Source organism: Micromys minutus, assembly GCF_963924665.1.
Source record: "Micromys minutus genome assembly, chromosome: 4".
Taxonomy (NCBI): Eukaryota; Metazoa; Chordata; class Mammalia; order Rodentia; family Muridae; genus Micromys; species Micromys minutus.
In genome coordinates this window covers 42326503-42342049 of record NC_137973.1, presented here as the reverse complement: position 1 = coordinate 42342049, position 15547 = coordinate 42326503, and the positions used below count along the sequence as shown (strand labels likewise).

At 52.2% G+C, this 15547-nt stretch overlaps 2 protein-coding genes across 5 annotated transcripts; both read left to right on the top strand.

Moving 5' to 3' along the window:
• ATXN7L2 (ataxin 7 like 2) lies at positions 1–8057 on the top strand (the record flags this gene model as incomplete). 3 transcript variants are annotated; one of them, XM_080915472.1, is made up of 12 exons in its annotated part: positions 69–127; positions 1367–1545; positions 1982–2047; positions 2381–2485; positions 2857–3067; positions 3350–3636; positions 4181–4263; positions 4577–4830; positions 5486–5684; positions 5775–5896; positions 6299–7094; positions 7966–8057. In XM_080915472.1, the coding sequence occupies 10 exons, from the start codon at positions 2011–2013 to the stop codon at positions 7978–7980; spliced, it is 2109 nt and encodes a 702-aa protein (XP_080771598.1). In that variant the 3' UTR covers positions 7981–8057. The 3 variants fall into 3 exon arrangements, with proteins under 3 accessions (XP_080771597.1, XP_080771598.1, XP_080771599.1); XM_080915471.1 differs by lacking the exon at positions 1367–1545 and having other exon boundaries at positions 1–127; XM_080915473.1 differs by lacking the exon at positions 69–127 and having other exon boundaries at positions 1355–1545.
• A 1536-nt stretch (positions 8058–9593) lies between these two features.
• On the top strand, positions 9594–14615 carry CYB561D1 (cytochrome b561 family member D1). 2 transcript variants are annotated; one of them, XM_080915474.1, is made up of 3 exons: positions 9594–9758; positions 10242–10279; positions 10682–14615. In XM_080915474.1, exons 1-3 carry the CDS (start codon positions 9611–9613, stop codon positions 11183–11185), a joined length of 690 nt encoding a protein of 229 aa, XP_080771600.1. In that variant the 5' UTR covers positions 9594–9610; the 3' UTR covers positions 11186–14615. The 2 variants fall into 2 exon arrangements, with proteins under 2 accessions (XP_080771600.1, XP_080771601.1); XM_080915475.1 differs by lacking the exon at positions 9594–9758 and adding an exon at positions 9937–10098.
• The last annotated feature ends 932 nt before the right edge of the window (positions 14616–15547 follow it).

Genomic DNA, 15547 nt, shown 5'->3' with positions numbered 1-15547 from the left:
ATGGCGGTGCGTGAACGCGCGGTGGCAGCAATGGCCGCTCTGGAGCGGCGAGTGCCGAGTCTCGATGACTTCGCGGGACAGAGCTGGAGCTCGTGGGTGGAGCGGGCCGACCTGCCTGCGGCAGACGGTGAGTACAGACACATTAGAATCCGGGGACCCCATCACTATCTCCCCTCCCCCCCAGGGCCCCCTCCAGCTGAGGGGAGCCGCCGACTAGAGCCGCGGTCCGGCTCCCCGGCCCCCCAAACAAAGAACCCGCCGGGTCCTAGTGCCCGCCTGCTCAGCCTCCTTCGCGCCTCCGGGTCCTAGCGCCGGCGCATCGCTTGCAGCCCACCCTGCCCACCTCTGTCTCTGTGGGTGCACAGTACCTGCCCCCACTTTACTTGCCTTTATCTTTCTTCTCATGAGCCGGCCTCCAGCTTTTTTCAGTTCTGCACCTGCTCCGGCTCTACCCATCTGCAACAGTCCTCTCCACGTGTTTCCCACGCACCCCACTTCTGTGACCCCCCTCCCCACCCACTTGATTCTTCCCCTTTTGCCCCGTACCTTAGCTTCTTTCAACGCTTCCCTGTCTGCTTGGTATTCCTGAACCCCCGCCCCCTCTGCTTTAGTTCATCCATCCTCTATCCATCCATCCTCCCGACCTCCCTCCATCAGTCCATCCATATATGACTCCAAGCCTCCATCCTTTCCTGGGCCTCTTGCCCTGCCCCTTGGCTCTCTCCTTTGACCCCTATTTTCTGTAGGCCCTTGAGTGCCTTTGGTGAGCAGGCCTGCAGCCCCTTCTGATCTTTGTCTCCTGGGCTCCAGGGAGCACCTGGCCTCGTGGCCTTTGGGGTGACAACAAGCATCACACCCCCGAAGAAGTTTGCAAGTGAGAAGAGGTGGAGGACGAGATCTCATGGAGCAGTCTCTAATGCTACTTGTTCTCTTTTGAGACATCTGACTTCCAGTTCTGTTCTATCATTCCCTACACTCGAATTTAGGAACTCGAGAGAGTGGGAGCTGCCCCTTATTTTTTTGCATGCCTAACCCACTATCACTTAATGTCTGGGTATTATAGTTGCCAGCAAGCTTCTCATCCTAGAAAGGAGTCACTCTGTTAGTGAGCATTAGAGAGCCAACCTAGATGGGAGTACAGGCCACCCTTAGACTACCCCTATAATGAGTGGGCTAAGATGGGGCCCTCATCAGGGTCTAGGTGCACTAAGAACCGGAAATGGACTCAGATTTGGTGACTCAGAATCGATTCCCACCCCCCTACCCCGAGGGACAGGGAGGGCTTAGAGGAGGGGGCAAGGAGTGAGGTAGGGGGATGGGGAAAGAGCTGCTTTGCACAGCTAAGATGTTTTTGTCATTAACCCAGAAACTGAGGTACAAGGGCAACCCCTGGACAAAGCCCCCCTAAGAAGGGGAGGGGCTTGCGTAGCTGATCAAGGAGACTTTGAAGATGCCAAAGGGTCCAAAGACAGCAGTTTCTCTACTCTATGGCCATCCTATCAGTGCAGGACCTGAGAAGCTGAGTGTAACTTTGATGATACTATGGTAACTTGGGTGGAGCCAAATGAGTTTATGGGGGTGGGGATCTGGGAGGGTATTTGTCTGGGATGCCACAGAGTAGTAGAAAGGACCCATGTAAGCAGTCTCACAAGGGACCTGTAGAAAAGTTTTAGAATCATTTCCCTTTTAAGTGGGGGAAGCAAGACCCAGAAAAGAGACTTTACCCATAGTCACCCATCTAGTCAGCAGTGGAACTCTGTACTGTACCTGGGAGTGAAGGGTCTTTGTGATCCTTAATGGGGTCATCTCTCATCTCAGAGGGGCACGTGAACGAAACATAGGCACTTGTGAATGGCCCATTGAAAGTGTCTCCAGGAATTCTGAGTGCGTGTCGGGGAATGTGGGCTTCATACCGTTGGGCTGCAGGCCCTGCTGGGTTCTGGGAATCGGGCGGGCCCTCTCAACTGTGCTTCTCCTCCAGGGGCTGAACTAGAGGAGAGTAGCAAAAACATGAAGAAGCTGGATGCCATGACCCTCATTAAAGAAGGTGGGAGTCAACACACAGAGGGCTGGGAAATTGGACCACCTTTCCCTCTTCCACTGGAGGACTACTGGGGAAGCCTCCTGATAGGTCTGAGTCAGTCAGTTGTCCTGGCTTCTGGGACCTGTTGTTGGAGATCCTAATCATATGTAGTTGGTGCCCACTCACATGAAAGCCCGTCCATTTGGGTCTGGTTAGGTTGGACTATGGAGGCTGGGGGCATCCAGCAGAACTTTCAGAAGGCCGAGCACCTTCTAAGTGGTGGGGTGAGAATGTTTCTTGAGCTAGGGAAGTCCAGAGAACTGAACCCGAGAGTGATAAAGGATTCTGTCCTTGCAGACATGTCCATCTTCGGGCACTGCCCTGCCCATGATGACTTCTATTTGGTTGTATGTAACCATTGCAGCCAGGTGGTGAAGCCTCAAGCGTTCCAGAAGCATTGCGGTGAGGGGTGCCCCAGGGAGGTGATCACGGGGAAGGAGGGTGGAACACGGAACTCTGTAGACAGTGTCAGTCGGGAGGTCATGTGGGGTGAAGAAAGGTGATGCTGGGGGTGGCGTGAGTGTTGGAGGTGTCTGGATTATTGTTCGGACAAGCTTCTAGCATCAAGTAGAATTAAGACGTTCAAGAAGTTTGGTCTAGAATTTTGACTGTTGAAAGGCTCAGTCTTAAATGGGAAGGAGAGAAACTCACGACCCAAGCGTTAGCGATTCAGGTTCTGTAAAAGGAATGGTGGGGGGTGGGCTGTTAGGAGATGGGGAAGAGGACAGTTAATACCACTCACCTCAGTTACTCTCTCCACCTCCTGGTGACAGAAAGAAGACATGGGCCCCTCAGCAAGCTTTATGCCCGGGCCCCACCCCCACCTCCAGCCCCTGCCAGCTCTCAGAAATGCCATGTAGTGAATGGGCAGGGCCCAGCTTGTAGAGCCCCCGGTTCCACCAAAACCTCCTCCAGGGAGAAGGGCCAGGGGTCCCGGAGCCGTGGCCATCCGCCTCCTGAGAAGACCCAGAAGGACAGCCTCTGGTAAGAAGAAGCTGGACACCCCCAAGGACTAGCCCTGACCCTGACCCAAGAAAGGGTTGACACTTAGCCCTGGTTGCAGGATACCGCTCACAGCACGAAATAGCTAACCCCATCTGCAGCTCCTTTTCATATATTCCAGGGAACATGGGCTCCCCTTTTTTCCACGCCTCTCTTGGAGTCCACCCAAGCTCCAAAGCTAGGGAGGAGATGGCTCTGGGCTAGAGTCCAGACCCCAGTCCCAGCCTCCCCACCTCCCAGCCCGTACCCTCTCTCCACGTGTAGCCTTTTCGTGCCTGTGGTGAATCTGGAGAAGATGTCCAGTCTCCCGAAGCCTGATGGACATGGAATCAGGGTGGCCCCACCCTCTGCTTTCCTCAGTCAGCCAGGAGGCCTCCCCAAGGACTCCCCTGGAAAAGTCCCCACGGCCCCCTCTCCTAAAGAACCTCCTGGCAGAGAGAACATCGAGCTAATCACTGGTGAGGGCTCCAGTCACCGGGCCGAAGGCAGCCCCCCGGAGAAGGAGCCCAGTGGAGCCAGGCTTCCTCCCAAAACCCACCGAAAGATGGCTCGTGAGTAGTTATAGACATGGGGCTCAGAAAGGCAGAGTGGAGACCTCACTGGGCTTCTCTGTTCTTGGGTCAGGAAGGAGTGAACCTGTCCAGGTCTGACCATTACAGTTTGGAGGACATGGAAGCCCCATTACCTCCTGTCCTGCTTGTTCCTAGGAAGCTTTGCTGGTCCAGGTCTCTAAGGTAGTCTGAAGAGAGCCCGAGGCTAAACCAGCAAGCAGAGTCACTCACTTCTGCCTTGAACTATTGATCATTCTCTCCTTCCTCACATCCTACAGCTGGTTTTCCTGGCAGCTCAGATGTGGGTAGCTGCTTTTGCTTCTTGGTACGGACTTGCCCTGCTTTGGGCTTCCAGTCTCCCAAGAGATCCTGGGCCAGGGATGGGGCTGAGTTTAAAGCCAGCAGGTAGAACCCAAGAGCTAAGGGCAAGGCTCCTCTGCCTTAGTCCTACTGCTCCTTGGGCCCTTGGCAGGAAGAGGCCAGGTTCTTCCTTGGCTCCCCCCCAAAATGGACTTGAGAGTCATTGGAAGCTCTTTCCCCATAGGAAAAGAATTCGACCTCAACAGGCAGTGCGGGGTCATAAATCCAGAGACCAAGAAGATCTGTACGCGCCTATTGACTTGCAAGGTGACCAACCCATCCTTCCGCATGATGATGTGGGGAGGTTCAACATTGACATGGAACCTTGGAAAGAGGAGTCACTAGAAACGCAGTTCAAGGGATGGGCTAGGCCACCACCAGGAAAGGAGAGAAGAGGCTACTTGTAGTGGGCACAGGGTAGGAACAGTAGACAGGGAATACCTTCCAGATCTCCTTACCCAGAGGACAGTTTCAGTCCCTTGAGATATAAAATGAACACACAACACACCCTGTGTGTCAAAGAAGACCGCTTGATCCCTTTCCCTCCTGCTCAGATCTGCTCTGCTCTGCTATGTTCTAGATCCACTCAGTGCACCAACGCAGGGAGGTCCCAGGCAGGGCCAAGGACTTTGATGTGCTAGTGGCTGAACTGAAGGCCAGCTCTCGGAAAGGAGAGTCTCCCAAGGAGAAGAGCCCAGCACGCAAAGAGCCAGCTCTCGAGCGTCCCTCCCAGGAGCCTCCCTCTGCAGTTCAGGGTGTGGCGGCAGTAGCTGTCCCCAACAACACCTTCTCTTCTCTGTCTAAGCAGACATACCCACACTGCACACTTCCCAGGTATGTACAGAATCTTAAGTCCACCTATCATGGGGATATTCAGCCCCTAAATTACCAGGGAGCCCTAGAGACAGGCCCTGGTACTCACTTCTCCTAAGCCTTCATGAGGCATCCCAGGTGCAGCACCTGGGATGTGACCGTCTTTCTCCACTCCGTTTAGCATTTATCATTGGAAAGCTAAACGGGCCAGGGTCCCAGGTGAAGCAGTGCTTCTGTATAGTCAGTCATCCACTGGCCCCTTTGTGTGCTGCTGCCCTGGACTGTGGGAAAGCCTACTCACACGCCTGTAACAGTAGGCGTGGGCATGAAACACAGGCTTAGCTCCTAGATAGGCTCACTGGAGTAAGTGGACTTAAGCTGACCAGTGCTAGGTATAGTTAACCTGGGAAGATTTTCTGGAAGAAGCAAATCTGAAGCAGATTTTCTCCCTAAAATGATAAGGCCCAGGAAGGGGCTGGAGAGAGAATCCCTTGGAGGCTGTGGCCGTTGGTTCTGCCTCTTACTCTGTGAGCAATCTTGTACTTTCCTGTCCTGTCGTCCTTCCCATTCATCTGAGTACCCAGAAGGGTATGTGTGCCCTGGCTATTTGAGCTTGGACACCTCCCCCTACCCTGCATCATTCACATCAACCTTACGTCTCCTTTGGCCCTTCCAGGTCCCATGCCTCCTCTGAGAGTGAGGTGGATGATGAAGGTCCCTGTGGTAGTGATGGGGATCCAGGCCTGTTCCCCTTCCCTCTGCCCCGGGGTGGGGCCCAGGCCTCCAGCGAGGAAAGCGAGGAAGAGGGAACATCTGACGACCTCCACCTTTCCCCTGACTGCCATTACGCAACTAGGCCCCCTAGGCCACAGGCGGTAAGGAGACAGGACAGGGAACTGGGGTGGAGGGTGGCCAGGTCTTGCATCTCAGGCCCTCCCAACCATGTTCTTTTCTTCTGCCTCCAGTTTTGCACATTTGGAAGCCGGCTGGTGAGCCCAGGATGCTATGTGTTTAGCCGCCGGCTGGACCGGTTTTGCTCAGCACTCAGCTCCATGCTGGAACGGCATCTCAGCTCGCACATGTGGAAGTGAGTGTCATAGACTTAGGACTTCCTTCCTCGGGCTTGAGTGTTCTTGGGCTTCAGAAACCCCAATCTGGTATACTTTGGCTGATTGCTAAAAACCCAAATGGGGTGTCATGAAGGGGTGAGACTTAATCTTCCAGTACCTTTTAAGTAATGTAGGATAGGGAGTGCCCAAACTGAGACCAAAAATCAGGTTGTTAATGGGTCTGTATGCTAGTTGTATGTCTCGTAGTGATACAATGACCATTTCTTCTCTTGTGCCTTTCTCCGCTTAGTTCCAGTGTCTCCCAGCAGGGGGCAGCAGTCTGGGGCTTTGCTGGCTATGTGAAGGTGTAAAGAGTGGTGTATATTAGGGAAGCCCTGGTGTTTGCTCAGTATTACAGTGGCGCTCTCTCTTTGCTGCAGGAAGATCCCACCAGCGGCTGAGCCTTCATCCCATCTTGTCAGCCCATCCTTATCTGATCCCCTGAGTCCATCCTCTATGGGCAGCTGCCCCCGACTTCCAGGCCCACCCCCACGACCTGCCTGCCCAGCCTCCGTACCCCCCATCAAGGACAGCCTTGTCCCTAGCTATCCTGCAGGTTCCCCCAGTGTAGCAGCTGCCTGCAGCCAGGCAGAGTGCATGGGCGGTAGCCAGGCCATTACCTCACCGCTGCCTGCCAACACTCCATCTCCGTCCTTCAGCAAGCTGCCACCTTCCAAGGCCAGCAAGTCATCCAAAGGCAAAGAGGGGGTGGAGATGGAGGCCCCTTCTCGAAAGCGGAAGTTATCCCCTGGCCCTACCACTTTCAAACGGACCTGCATCCTGGAGCCTGCTGGAAAAGGCAAACCTTCTAGCTGTCGGGGTCTCTCAACCAAGACTAAAACAGCCCTGAACTTGGGGCTTAATGGAACAGTGGGGCCACGAGTGAAACGAGCAAGCCCCCTGGACTGTCGGGGTTCCCCTCATTCATCCCCCATACCAGTCAAGGCTTCTCAGCTAGAAAACCGGGGAGTGGCTGGACACCCAGCTAAGGTCCTGCCAACCAGCTGCCTCTCCGAGGAAGAGGTAGCCAAGAAGCGGAAAAACCTGGCCACTTACTGCCGGCCGGTCAAGGCCAAGCACTGTCAGGCTGGTGTCCCTCCTGATGGGACCTGCTCTGTGCGGCGCAAGAAACCAGGTCCAGCCCTGCCCTTTGAGGAGAAGTGCTCTACACTGAAGGTACCAGTCCATCTTCCTGAAGAACATGGGCAGAGAGGGGTTGGGAGGGCTGAGGCTGGGGAGCACAGTAAGCACATGATATGGAGAAGGTGCTAAGGATGGCTCCAGAGGGGAATAAAGGGGGAACTGAGAGAGCTCCTGGGCTACTTTGAAGAGAGGTTGGTCAGTTCATTCCCAGCTTTTTTCTGAGGGACCTTTTCTATGCCTAATCTTTGGGCTTAGGACATGCTATCCCACCCTACCTTTACTTTTGCTTTAATGAAAGGACCACTTTTTGAATTGGCTGTGACCCTCACTTTAGGACTTGGAGCTACTTTTCCTTATAGGAAAGGGACTTTGGGTCCCAGCATGCCGAGTAGCTGGGTGGGTGGGCTGCTCTAGTTCTCTGGTACTTCCACTGGCCGTAGGACACTGAAAAACAAGTACACAATTTAAGGTCCACAGAGTCATTTGAGATTAGAGCAGGCTCTCCAGGTTCTAGTAAAGCTTGCAGTTAGGTTTGTTTGTCTTTTCTGTTGAGGCCTGCTTTGATCTATCCCTGTGATCTCTGTAAGGAGGGACTGCTGGGAGGTGAGACAGGGTAATATTCTTCTGGTTTAGGCACGGATTACATGCATGCCAACTCTGCTGGCACCTCTAAGGGAAACCTGATAGTTACTGAGGGGCCTGCTTGTATGTGTATAGATGTGCACGTGTGTTCTCCAGCTTCACTACCCAGCCCACCACTGTTAGGCTGGCATTCCTTTTCCCTCGCTCGGTTATATTTATTAGGCCAACAGAAGGGATTCAAGGGTTAGCTCAGATGTTCTAGGGAAGGATAGCAGGTAGGCCCCTAGCCTGACCCTGTCTCTTACCTCTTGTCTCCCTGCAGTCTAAAGCTCATTAACGAGAAAGTGCCTGCCCACTGCAACGGAGCCGTCAGCACCTCCTCCCCTCCAGATCTGGGCCCCAGGCTGCTGCCGCTTTTTATAACTTTATATTATTTTTTTTAAGAAAAAAAAAAACTCTTTAAAATACCTCAAGACTGTCTCCCTGTTCTGTTGCTGCTAAGGAAAAAAAATATATATATATATTATATATATAAACCAACCAGAAACATAGACAAGGATGAAAAGTGAGTGTCCTAATGAGTGTCCTTACTCTCCGCTGCCCCATCCAGAGAGGCTGGGGTGACAGGCAGTAGTTACCCAGCATACACTGCACGGAAACCTGGAGCTGGTATCCCTGGGAATCTTCTTCTAGAGGGGATGATAAGGTATATGACACTGAGTGTGCAAGGCACCCCAGAGGGCTAAGAGAGACAATTGCGGTTCCACTGGGAAAGAACAGAGAGAGGGAGGGAACTCACACTTGTGACGCCATCCTTGAGTTTTTATCCTAAAGGTTTTGTGTGAGTTAGCTTCTGGCCCCTTTCTGGGTTTTCTAGCAACTCTGGGCTTCCATCCCTCTACAGATGACTGTTCTTGCCCTTCCATTTCTTAAAAACAGCCTTAGTTTCTCAACCATACAGAGGTTGAGCTTGGTGATTGCTGCTCTAGAGGTGCTGGACAGCTTTTTAAAATCTTCTTTAAAATTATGGTGTCTGTGTGTGGGTATGTACATGTGATGCCTGTGGAGGCAAGAAGTGTGGGATCCCCCTGAAGCTGGTTACAGTCAGATGTTAGCCCCCTGATGTGAGTGTTCAGCCCCTGTGCAAGAAGGGGTATACAGTCTTGACTACTGAGCCATGCCCATGGACAGCTCATTCTGTGGGTTTGCCCTGAAGAATGGTGTAAAGCGTCTCTCAGATAGTACCCTTTAGGCTGGGTCATACCTTTTTGGAGGTAATAATGTGGCAGAACTCGGGGTTGTAGGGGGCTCTGTTTCCTCTACATCGAGGACGTGAATCTATTGTGGTGGCAACAAAGACTGACAGTGCCCTAAGTCTTTGGAATATCTTGAGGGGGCCGCATGGGAGGTAGGGAATGAGGAGGGCAGCCACACTTGTAGGGATGAGATTACTTCTTTTGGTTCTCATACCTCAATCATCAGATTAGATCACTAGGTGTTGGCTTTGGCTTTTCATTTTTGTTAACATAGGGAGGAATCTTGTCTCTTGTACAAGTCAGAAATGTCTGGGAAGTAAGCAGCCCGGGGAATCCAGTACTTCTAGAAAACTGCTCAAAACGCTGGTTTCACAGTCTTGGGTCAGCAAACCAAGTGTGTGATTTGGGGTTTCGCTGGAATCAGTTGCTACGGATGTAATTTTCATGGGCCTCTTGAGATACCTTATAGACACAAAGATAGAATGAAGGTGGGTTGGGAGCTCGGTTAGGTCAGTGGAGGTTTCCGGGAGCCGCCCTTTGGGACCGAGGCCCTTCTCCCCCACTCTACAGAGGGCGCTGTGGGCACCATCGCCACACGGCCCCGCAACATCCCCAGGGAGGAGCCTCTCCTGTAGCCGCCGCCGCCTCCGCAATCGCAAACCCGGAAGAAGCCTCTGGTAGCTGGATTGTGCCGGCCGGCCTGGCACTGCCATGCATCCCATGGAGGTAGGTCTGGTTCCCGCTCCAGCGAGGGAGCCGAGACTGACCCGCTGGCTGCGGAGAGGCAGTGGGATCTTGGCGCACCTGATAGCTTTGGGCTTCACCATCTTCCTGACTGTGCTGTCCCGGCCCGGAACCAGTGAGTGTGCGAGGCGAGGTGGGGCGGGGCCATAGAAGAGGCGGAGCTTAGGGCCTGGAGGGGACGTTTAGGGCGCTCTGGGAGACGAGAAACCCGGACCCTCAGCTGAGGAGGGACGGGTCTTGGAGTGGTTATAAAGACGTAGTAGGCGGGCCCCCGGAAGCCCTGGGAGGGTGTGGCTTGAAAAGACAGAATTGATACTTCCTTAGAAGGAGTCCCCACTTGGAAAAGCGTTAGTGGGGGTCCTGGGCAGACTAAGGTACTCTAGGATTGGGCTAGCAGCAAATGCAGAACCCAGGCCAAGGTGGTGCAAGGGCCCCTTGGCCTCTACCCCTTTGTGGTGAGTTCCTGGTTCTTGCTTAGGTTTAAGATTGTCGTCTTAAACAGACCTTTCCCTTGTGGCCAGGTCTTTGTCGTTTACAAACCACAGGACAGTATCAGTGGTGTCCAGCCATCAGCCTTTTCTCTTTGATTCTTACTTAGGTCTTTTCTCCTGGCACCCTGTGTTCATGGCCTTGGCGGTGAGTTTGGATATACTTAGCTTAACCCTTGGGGAGGCATTCAGCTTGTCAGCCTAAGGATCAGAGAGATGGGCATAAAGAGGGCTTCCTCTTTTCCTAAAACCTAAAGGATTGGGGAAAGTGGAGTAAAGTGTCAGGTGGCTGAGAAGGATGGGGAGGGGGGGCACAAAAGATATTTCTCCTCTAGTGCCTAAAAGGAAGACTCAGTAGGGATGTTATCAAGGCCTTGCCCTCAGAATTCAGTAGAAAGCTCAATGTTTGCTATTCTGTGGTCCAGAAAGGATGTGTGTGAGGCTGCAAGTCCTTTAGCTTCCCCATGTCTTTCTGAATGAGAGAGAAGACCTTGCTTTTCTTGGGTTCTATACAGACTAGAGGCTCACTGGCCTTTTCCTGTGGTTACAGTTCTGTCTCTGCATGGCTGAAGCGATCCTACTCTTCTCACCTGAGCACTCCCTGTTTTTCTTCTGCTCTCGAAAGACCCGGATTCGACTCCACTGGGCAGGGCAGACCATGGCCATCCTCTGTGCTATCCTAGGCTTGGGCTTCATCATTTCCAGCAAGATCCGAAGTGAGCTGTCCCATCTGGTGTCCTGGCACAGCTGGATAGGAACCCTGACACTGTTGGCCACTGGAGGACAGGCACTGTGTGGGCTTGGCCTTCTCTGTCCACGAGCAGCCCGGGTCTCAAGGGTACCTCGCCTCAAGCTCTACCATCTGACATGTGGCCTGGTTGTCTACCTGATGGCTACAGTAACGGTGCTTTTGGGCATGTACTCAGTATGGTTCCAGGCCCAGATCAAAGGTGCAGCCTGGTACCTGTGCCTGGTGCTACCATTGTACCCAGCCCTGGTGATCATGCACCAGATCTCCAGCTCCTACTTGCCAAGGAAGAAAGTGGATATATGAATGCCTCCAAACTCTGAATCTAGGTGGGATTCTTGCCTTGGATTTCAAGGATCTTGGTGATCTTCACAGGACCCACTTTAGAAGAATTGTTGTACTTCATGGCTGAGCCACATTGTGCAAAAACCCTAGCTGCTACTGTTGAGGCATGATCCATTGGGCTCAAATGGGGGAAATGTCCTACTGTGTACAAGTGGAAGGTTATGGAGAACCTGAAGCCTCATGCTTGATGGGAGACAGAAGTATTAGGTGGTGGTAGTGGTGGTGGTGGTGATGATGATGATGGTGGTGGTGATGATGGTGATTTCTCGCTTGTGTGCCTGATGAAGAGTTCTTGTAGGTCCCTGTTGAGAAAGCAGTGCTATGAAGAGCCCATGATGTCTTAGGCAGTGTTGGACAATCAACCTTAGACAAGTTCCATATGTCAGGACCTCAGTTTCTGCATCTGAAAGTCCCTTATCTTTAACTTTGGTGTCTGACAGCTTGATGTCGCTGATCCAATCTTAGCTCTGGACTATGTGGGCAGCTCAGGATGTAGTTCTTTCATCCATTCTCCTTTACTCCCCTGAAGGACCCTTCAGAAATCATGCCGACTTGGCTCCTGAACCAAGAAACAAGGGCCACGAACTGTGGGAAGAAGGGACCCAGTTGTGGGTCTCCTGACCATAAGGTACTAAAGGCACTGAAGTCACTTTAAAGTTCTTTGGAGGAACTGAAGGCATTGCTATGCCCTTGTGTTTTGGGCTCCTCAGCTGATCTAAGAGCTCACTTCAGGCTACCTCTAGGTATGCTCCTGACATTCATTCTCAGGGTAGAGTAGTGCTGGGCAGCTTACACTTTGCCCTTAGGGCTTAGAGTGTTAACTCAGCACGTTACTCCATGGAACTATTCTGAAGCTTTTAGAACAAAATAAAAACCAAGGAGTAGGCCCCTCTTGACCTAAGGAAAACTGTCTCTCCCTGTTGCCTTTCTCTCCTTGTCATTTAAGCTTTACTTAGTTGCAGTCTCCTGCCAGCCAAGAGTGGGATGATGTTGATACCAACTGTGTTCTCTTCCCTGCCGATATACAACCTTGATCCAGCTGAGTTCTCCAGAGCATCCTCAATTGTGAGGGCTAGATGTCAAACTAGTTAGCTGTGGTCAGTCTAGGAGATGAACCCTCTGTAAATCGTAAAAAGGACTGAAGACTGCTGAACCAGAGAAGGACCAATGCAGCTTTCTACCTGGAAGATAGAGCCAATCAAATGCTGGGAGGACTGCAGTGTAGGGGCTGGAGCACCAGTTTCAAAGACAAGATGTCTGTTGCATATGTCAGATCTTCTAAAGACTTAAGGCCTCTTCTCCAAGTGGCTCAGAAACAAGACAGGTGGGATTCAATAATACAGGAATGGGGGCTCTGGAGCAGAAGTGATCTCTCAGTGGACCTCACCATACTTTCCTCAGGGAGCTAGCATAACTCATAAGCTCTCTAAATACAGCTTGCTGAATAGAGCCCCTGCAGTACAGAGGGATACTGGTTCTTGTGCTTTTCAAGGCCCTCTCACCCTCTGAAGCCATCTAATGTGCTATGAACTCGGAGGGACTGCTTACCCGGCCCCATGAAAGAGACACACTAGGGTCACTTTGATAAAGGGTTCCCCTCTCTTTCCCTCATTAAAGGCCAGTGCTGGGGGCTCCCTAGGGTGGGCCAGGTAAGGTTCAGCAGCTTGTTCTCAGAACACAGAGGCAATGCCAGAAAGCCTGAGCCTGCCTGAGGTGTTGCCTCCTCCCAGGTGGTGCGGGGGCTGGTGGGCGGGCAGGCAGGCGTGCTGACAGCCGGCAGTTTGCGTAGGCTGTGCCATCTGATGTCTATTCCCAGCCCCGGGAGGAAGGGGAGTCATTTATATTCTGCAGGAAGAAGGGACCCAGCTGTCGCTTCCTCTGACCAGTGGGCCTGGAGGGCATCGATGCAGAGCAGAGAGGAAGGTACAGGTAGTGGTGGTCACCTGCTTAGGGATCTGACCATAGAGTAGGGGGCATGGCACTAGGAGGAGCCCTTCTTTCTGGTAGGCCAGCTTGGGGGCAGGGCTTCCCTCCCTCCTCTCTTTATCTACTCTTCATGGCCACCTGCCCTCATCTCCTAGGGCAGCAGCTGGACAACCATTAGTCTTCTGTGGCTACCGGCTGCATATGCCTCCTGGCTGTGTGCTCCCTCTTCCTCACACCCATCCCCCTTTGTATCTTCTAATGTCTGGATACTACCTGGGCTTCTCAGTAGCAAGGAAGGGATCTTAGCAGGGACACAAATAGCTATTCTTTGGCCATGTCCCTTGACTAGGGGAAGCTAGTAGTCAGCCTGTTTTGCTTTTTCAAGGGGACACTCAGGATGCTCAGGCTTTAAAAAAAAAAAATCGTCCATCATTTGCACAAATTTCCATATCATGCTAAGTTCTGGTTCCATATTTGATTGTGTTCCAAGCTTGATTATATTCAGACTCAACCTTGAGGGCATCAGAAAGATAGTTTTGTATCAAACCCAAATGGTAATGGGCACACTGTCTGGAGTCCTCTCGGGAGCCCCTTTGTTCCTGTATCCTCCCATTGGGGTTGGGGTGGCAGTGAACGACAGGAGCTCTGTATCTGAGAACTTGCTTCCCTCCCTGGCTGTGATCCCATCCAAGATGGGTTGCTATCAGTTGCCAACTTGCTCTTGCTCTCCCCTTCAAGGCAGGCCACCCTTTGTCTATGACACTGACCTGCCCCATCTCTCAGTGTCCCCACCTTTCCACTCCCATGCATGGCTGCTGTGGGTCTTGTTTTTTAAACCTCACTGTGGGAGATCCAGGCATCCTCCCTGAGCCAGCTGGCTGCTGTGCCGAGGCCTGTTCAGAGTTAATAATAATCATTAGTTGAATGGTGCTGGGGCCTTTCAGCTCCAGATCTCTAAGCACTTGCAGGCTGAGTCAGCCAGCCTTCACCTTCCCCCTCTTCCTGGGCTTTGGAGTGTAACAACATGGGAAGGCACTGTGGGAGAGGAGGGAATCAGGATTCTTGCTGCCTGGCTATGCCAGAGGCTTTTCTCCTCTGAGAGTAAGCAGTCAGGCCAAGATACAGAGAGACTACAGTGTGTATTCTCAGCTGGGACAGCCATGGCTGTGAGAGTTGTTAACCCAAGCTTCTAGTGCTCCTGTGTACTTGCCTTGGCTTTGGGGGCACTTCACCCCAATGCCCTTAAGTAAGTCTTGAGAGCAAGAGTTTCTGGGTCGGTACCCCCACAATGCCCTGGTCTATGACTGGCACAAAGAACCTGTGTGTCCTGAACTGGAAGGCGTGTCAGCCTGGGAAAGTCACTTTATGAGTGTCTCGGCTCTTAACACTGGGTGACACAGGAAAACTGTTTGCTTCTCATCTTACCTCTCAGGGATGTTGTGTGGATTCCACAAGAGAACAAGGTTCAAAGCATTAAACAGATGGAAAACAGATGCTACACTCTGTCCTTTTCTCTCCCTGAGTCTGGCTCTGAGCTTTATCCTTCCTAGGGAGGCAATAAACTGGGAAACGATGCTTAGGAGGACCCACGTCTCAGAGGGGCTTTGGGAGCCACGTGACAGTCACAGTTCTTACTTCTGGATGCAAGGTCATCTCTTACCTCTCCCTGCAAGAGATACCACCAAGATCATGGTTACTGAGGTTTGTCTTAGCTATTGCTTACCTCGTGTGGTCAAGCCATGTGTGATCGCAGGTCTGAGTCAGTACAACTTCCTCCAGGCCAAATCTGGAGGCTCAGGGTCAGGTCTCAGCCGGGAGTTTTAGTCCCAACTTACCTAAATCTCGTGCCTAACCCTGCCCTTCTAAAGGAAGAATGGGCACAAAGAAAGGGAGGATCATGGCACTACCACCCTGGCCCTATGCTTCCCCTCTGTAGCATCAGGCCTATAGTCCTAGGATGTGGCCTTGAAGGCCATGGCTTTTGGTTTCCAGGGGGCCACAGCTATATAAGGTTCCCTTTGCTGTCTCAGACTTTTGAGTAAAACCAGTCTCCTTCCTGAAAATTCTTTACTGGAACTACCACACAAAGGCGTGAGCATGCACGCACACACACATATATACACGAAAGCAGTTCTATGTAAACTTTCAGTTAAGAGGAAGGATACTTTCCATTCCATTTGTCTGAGGGCAGGCAGCATTTGGCCCAAAGTAGGTGAAAGCAAGCAGAGCCACGGCAGCATGCAGGCTTGAGCATTTGTCGCTCTTTATCTTAATTGTCTTTTTCTGTCCTAGGATCCAGGAATGAAATGCTAGTCTAGCCTCAGCCATTCTTGCCTGCATGGTACAAAGAAAACAGGAGCTGGGGTGGCGGAGAGGCAGTGCCCCAGAACTGCCCTA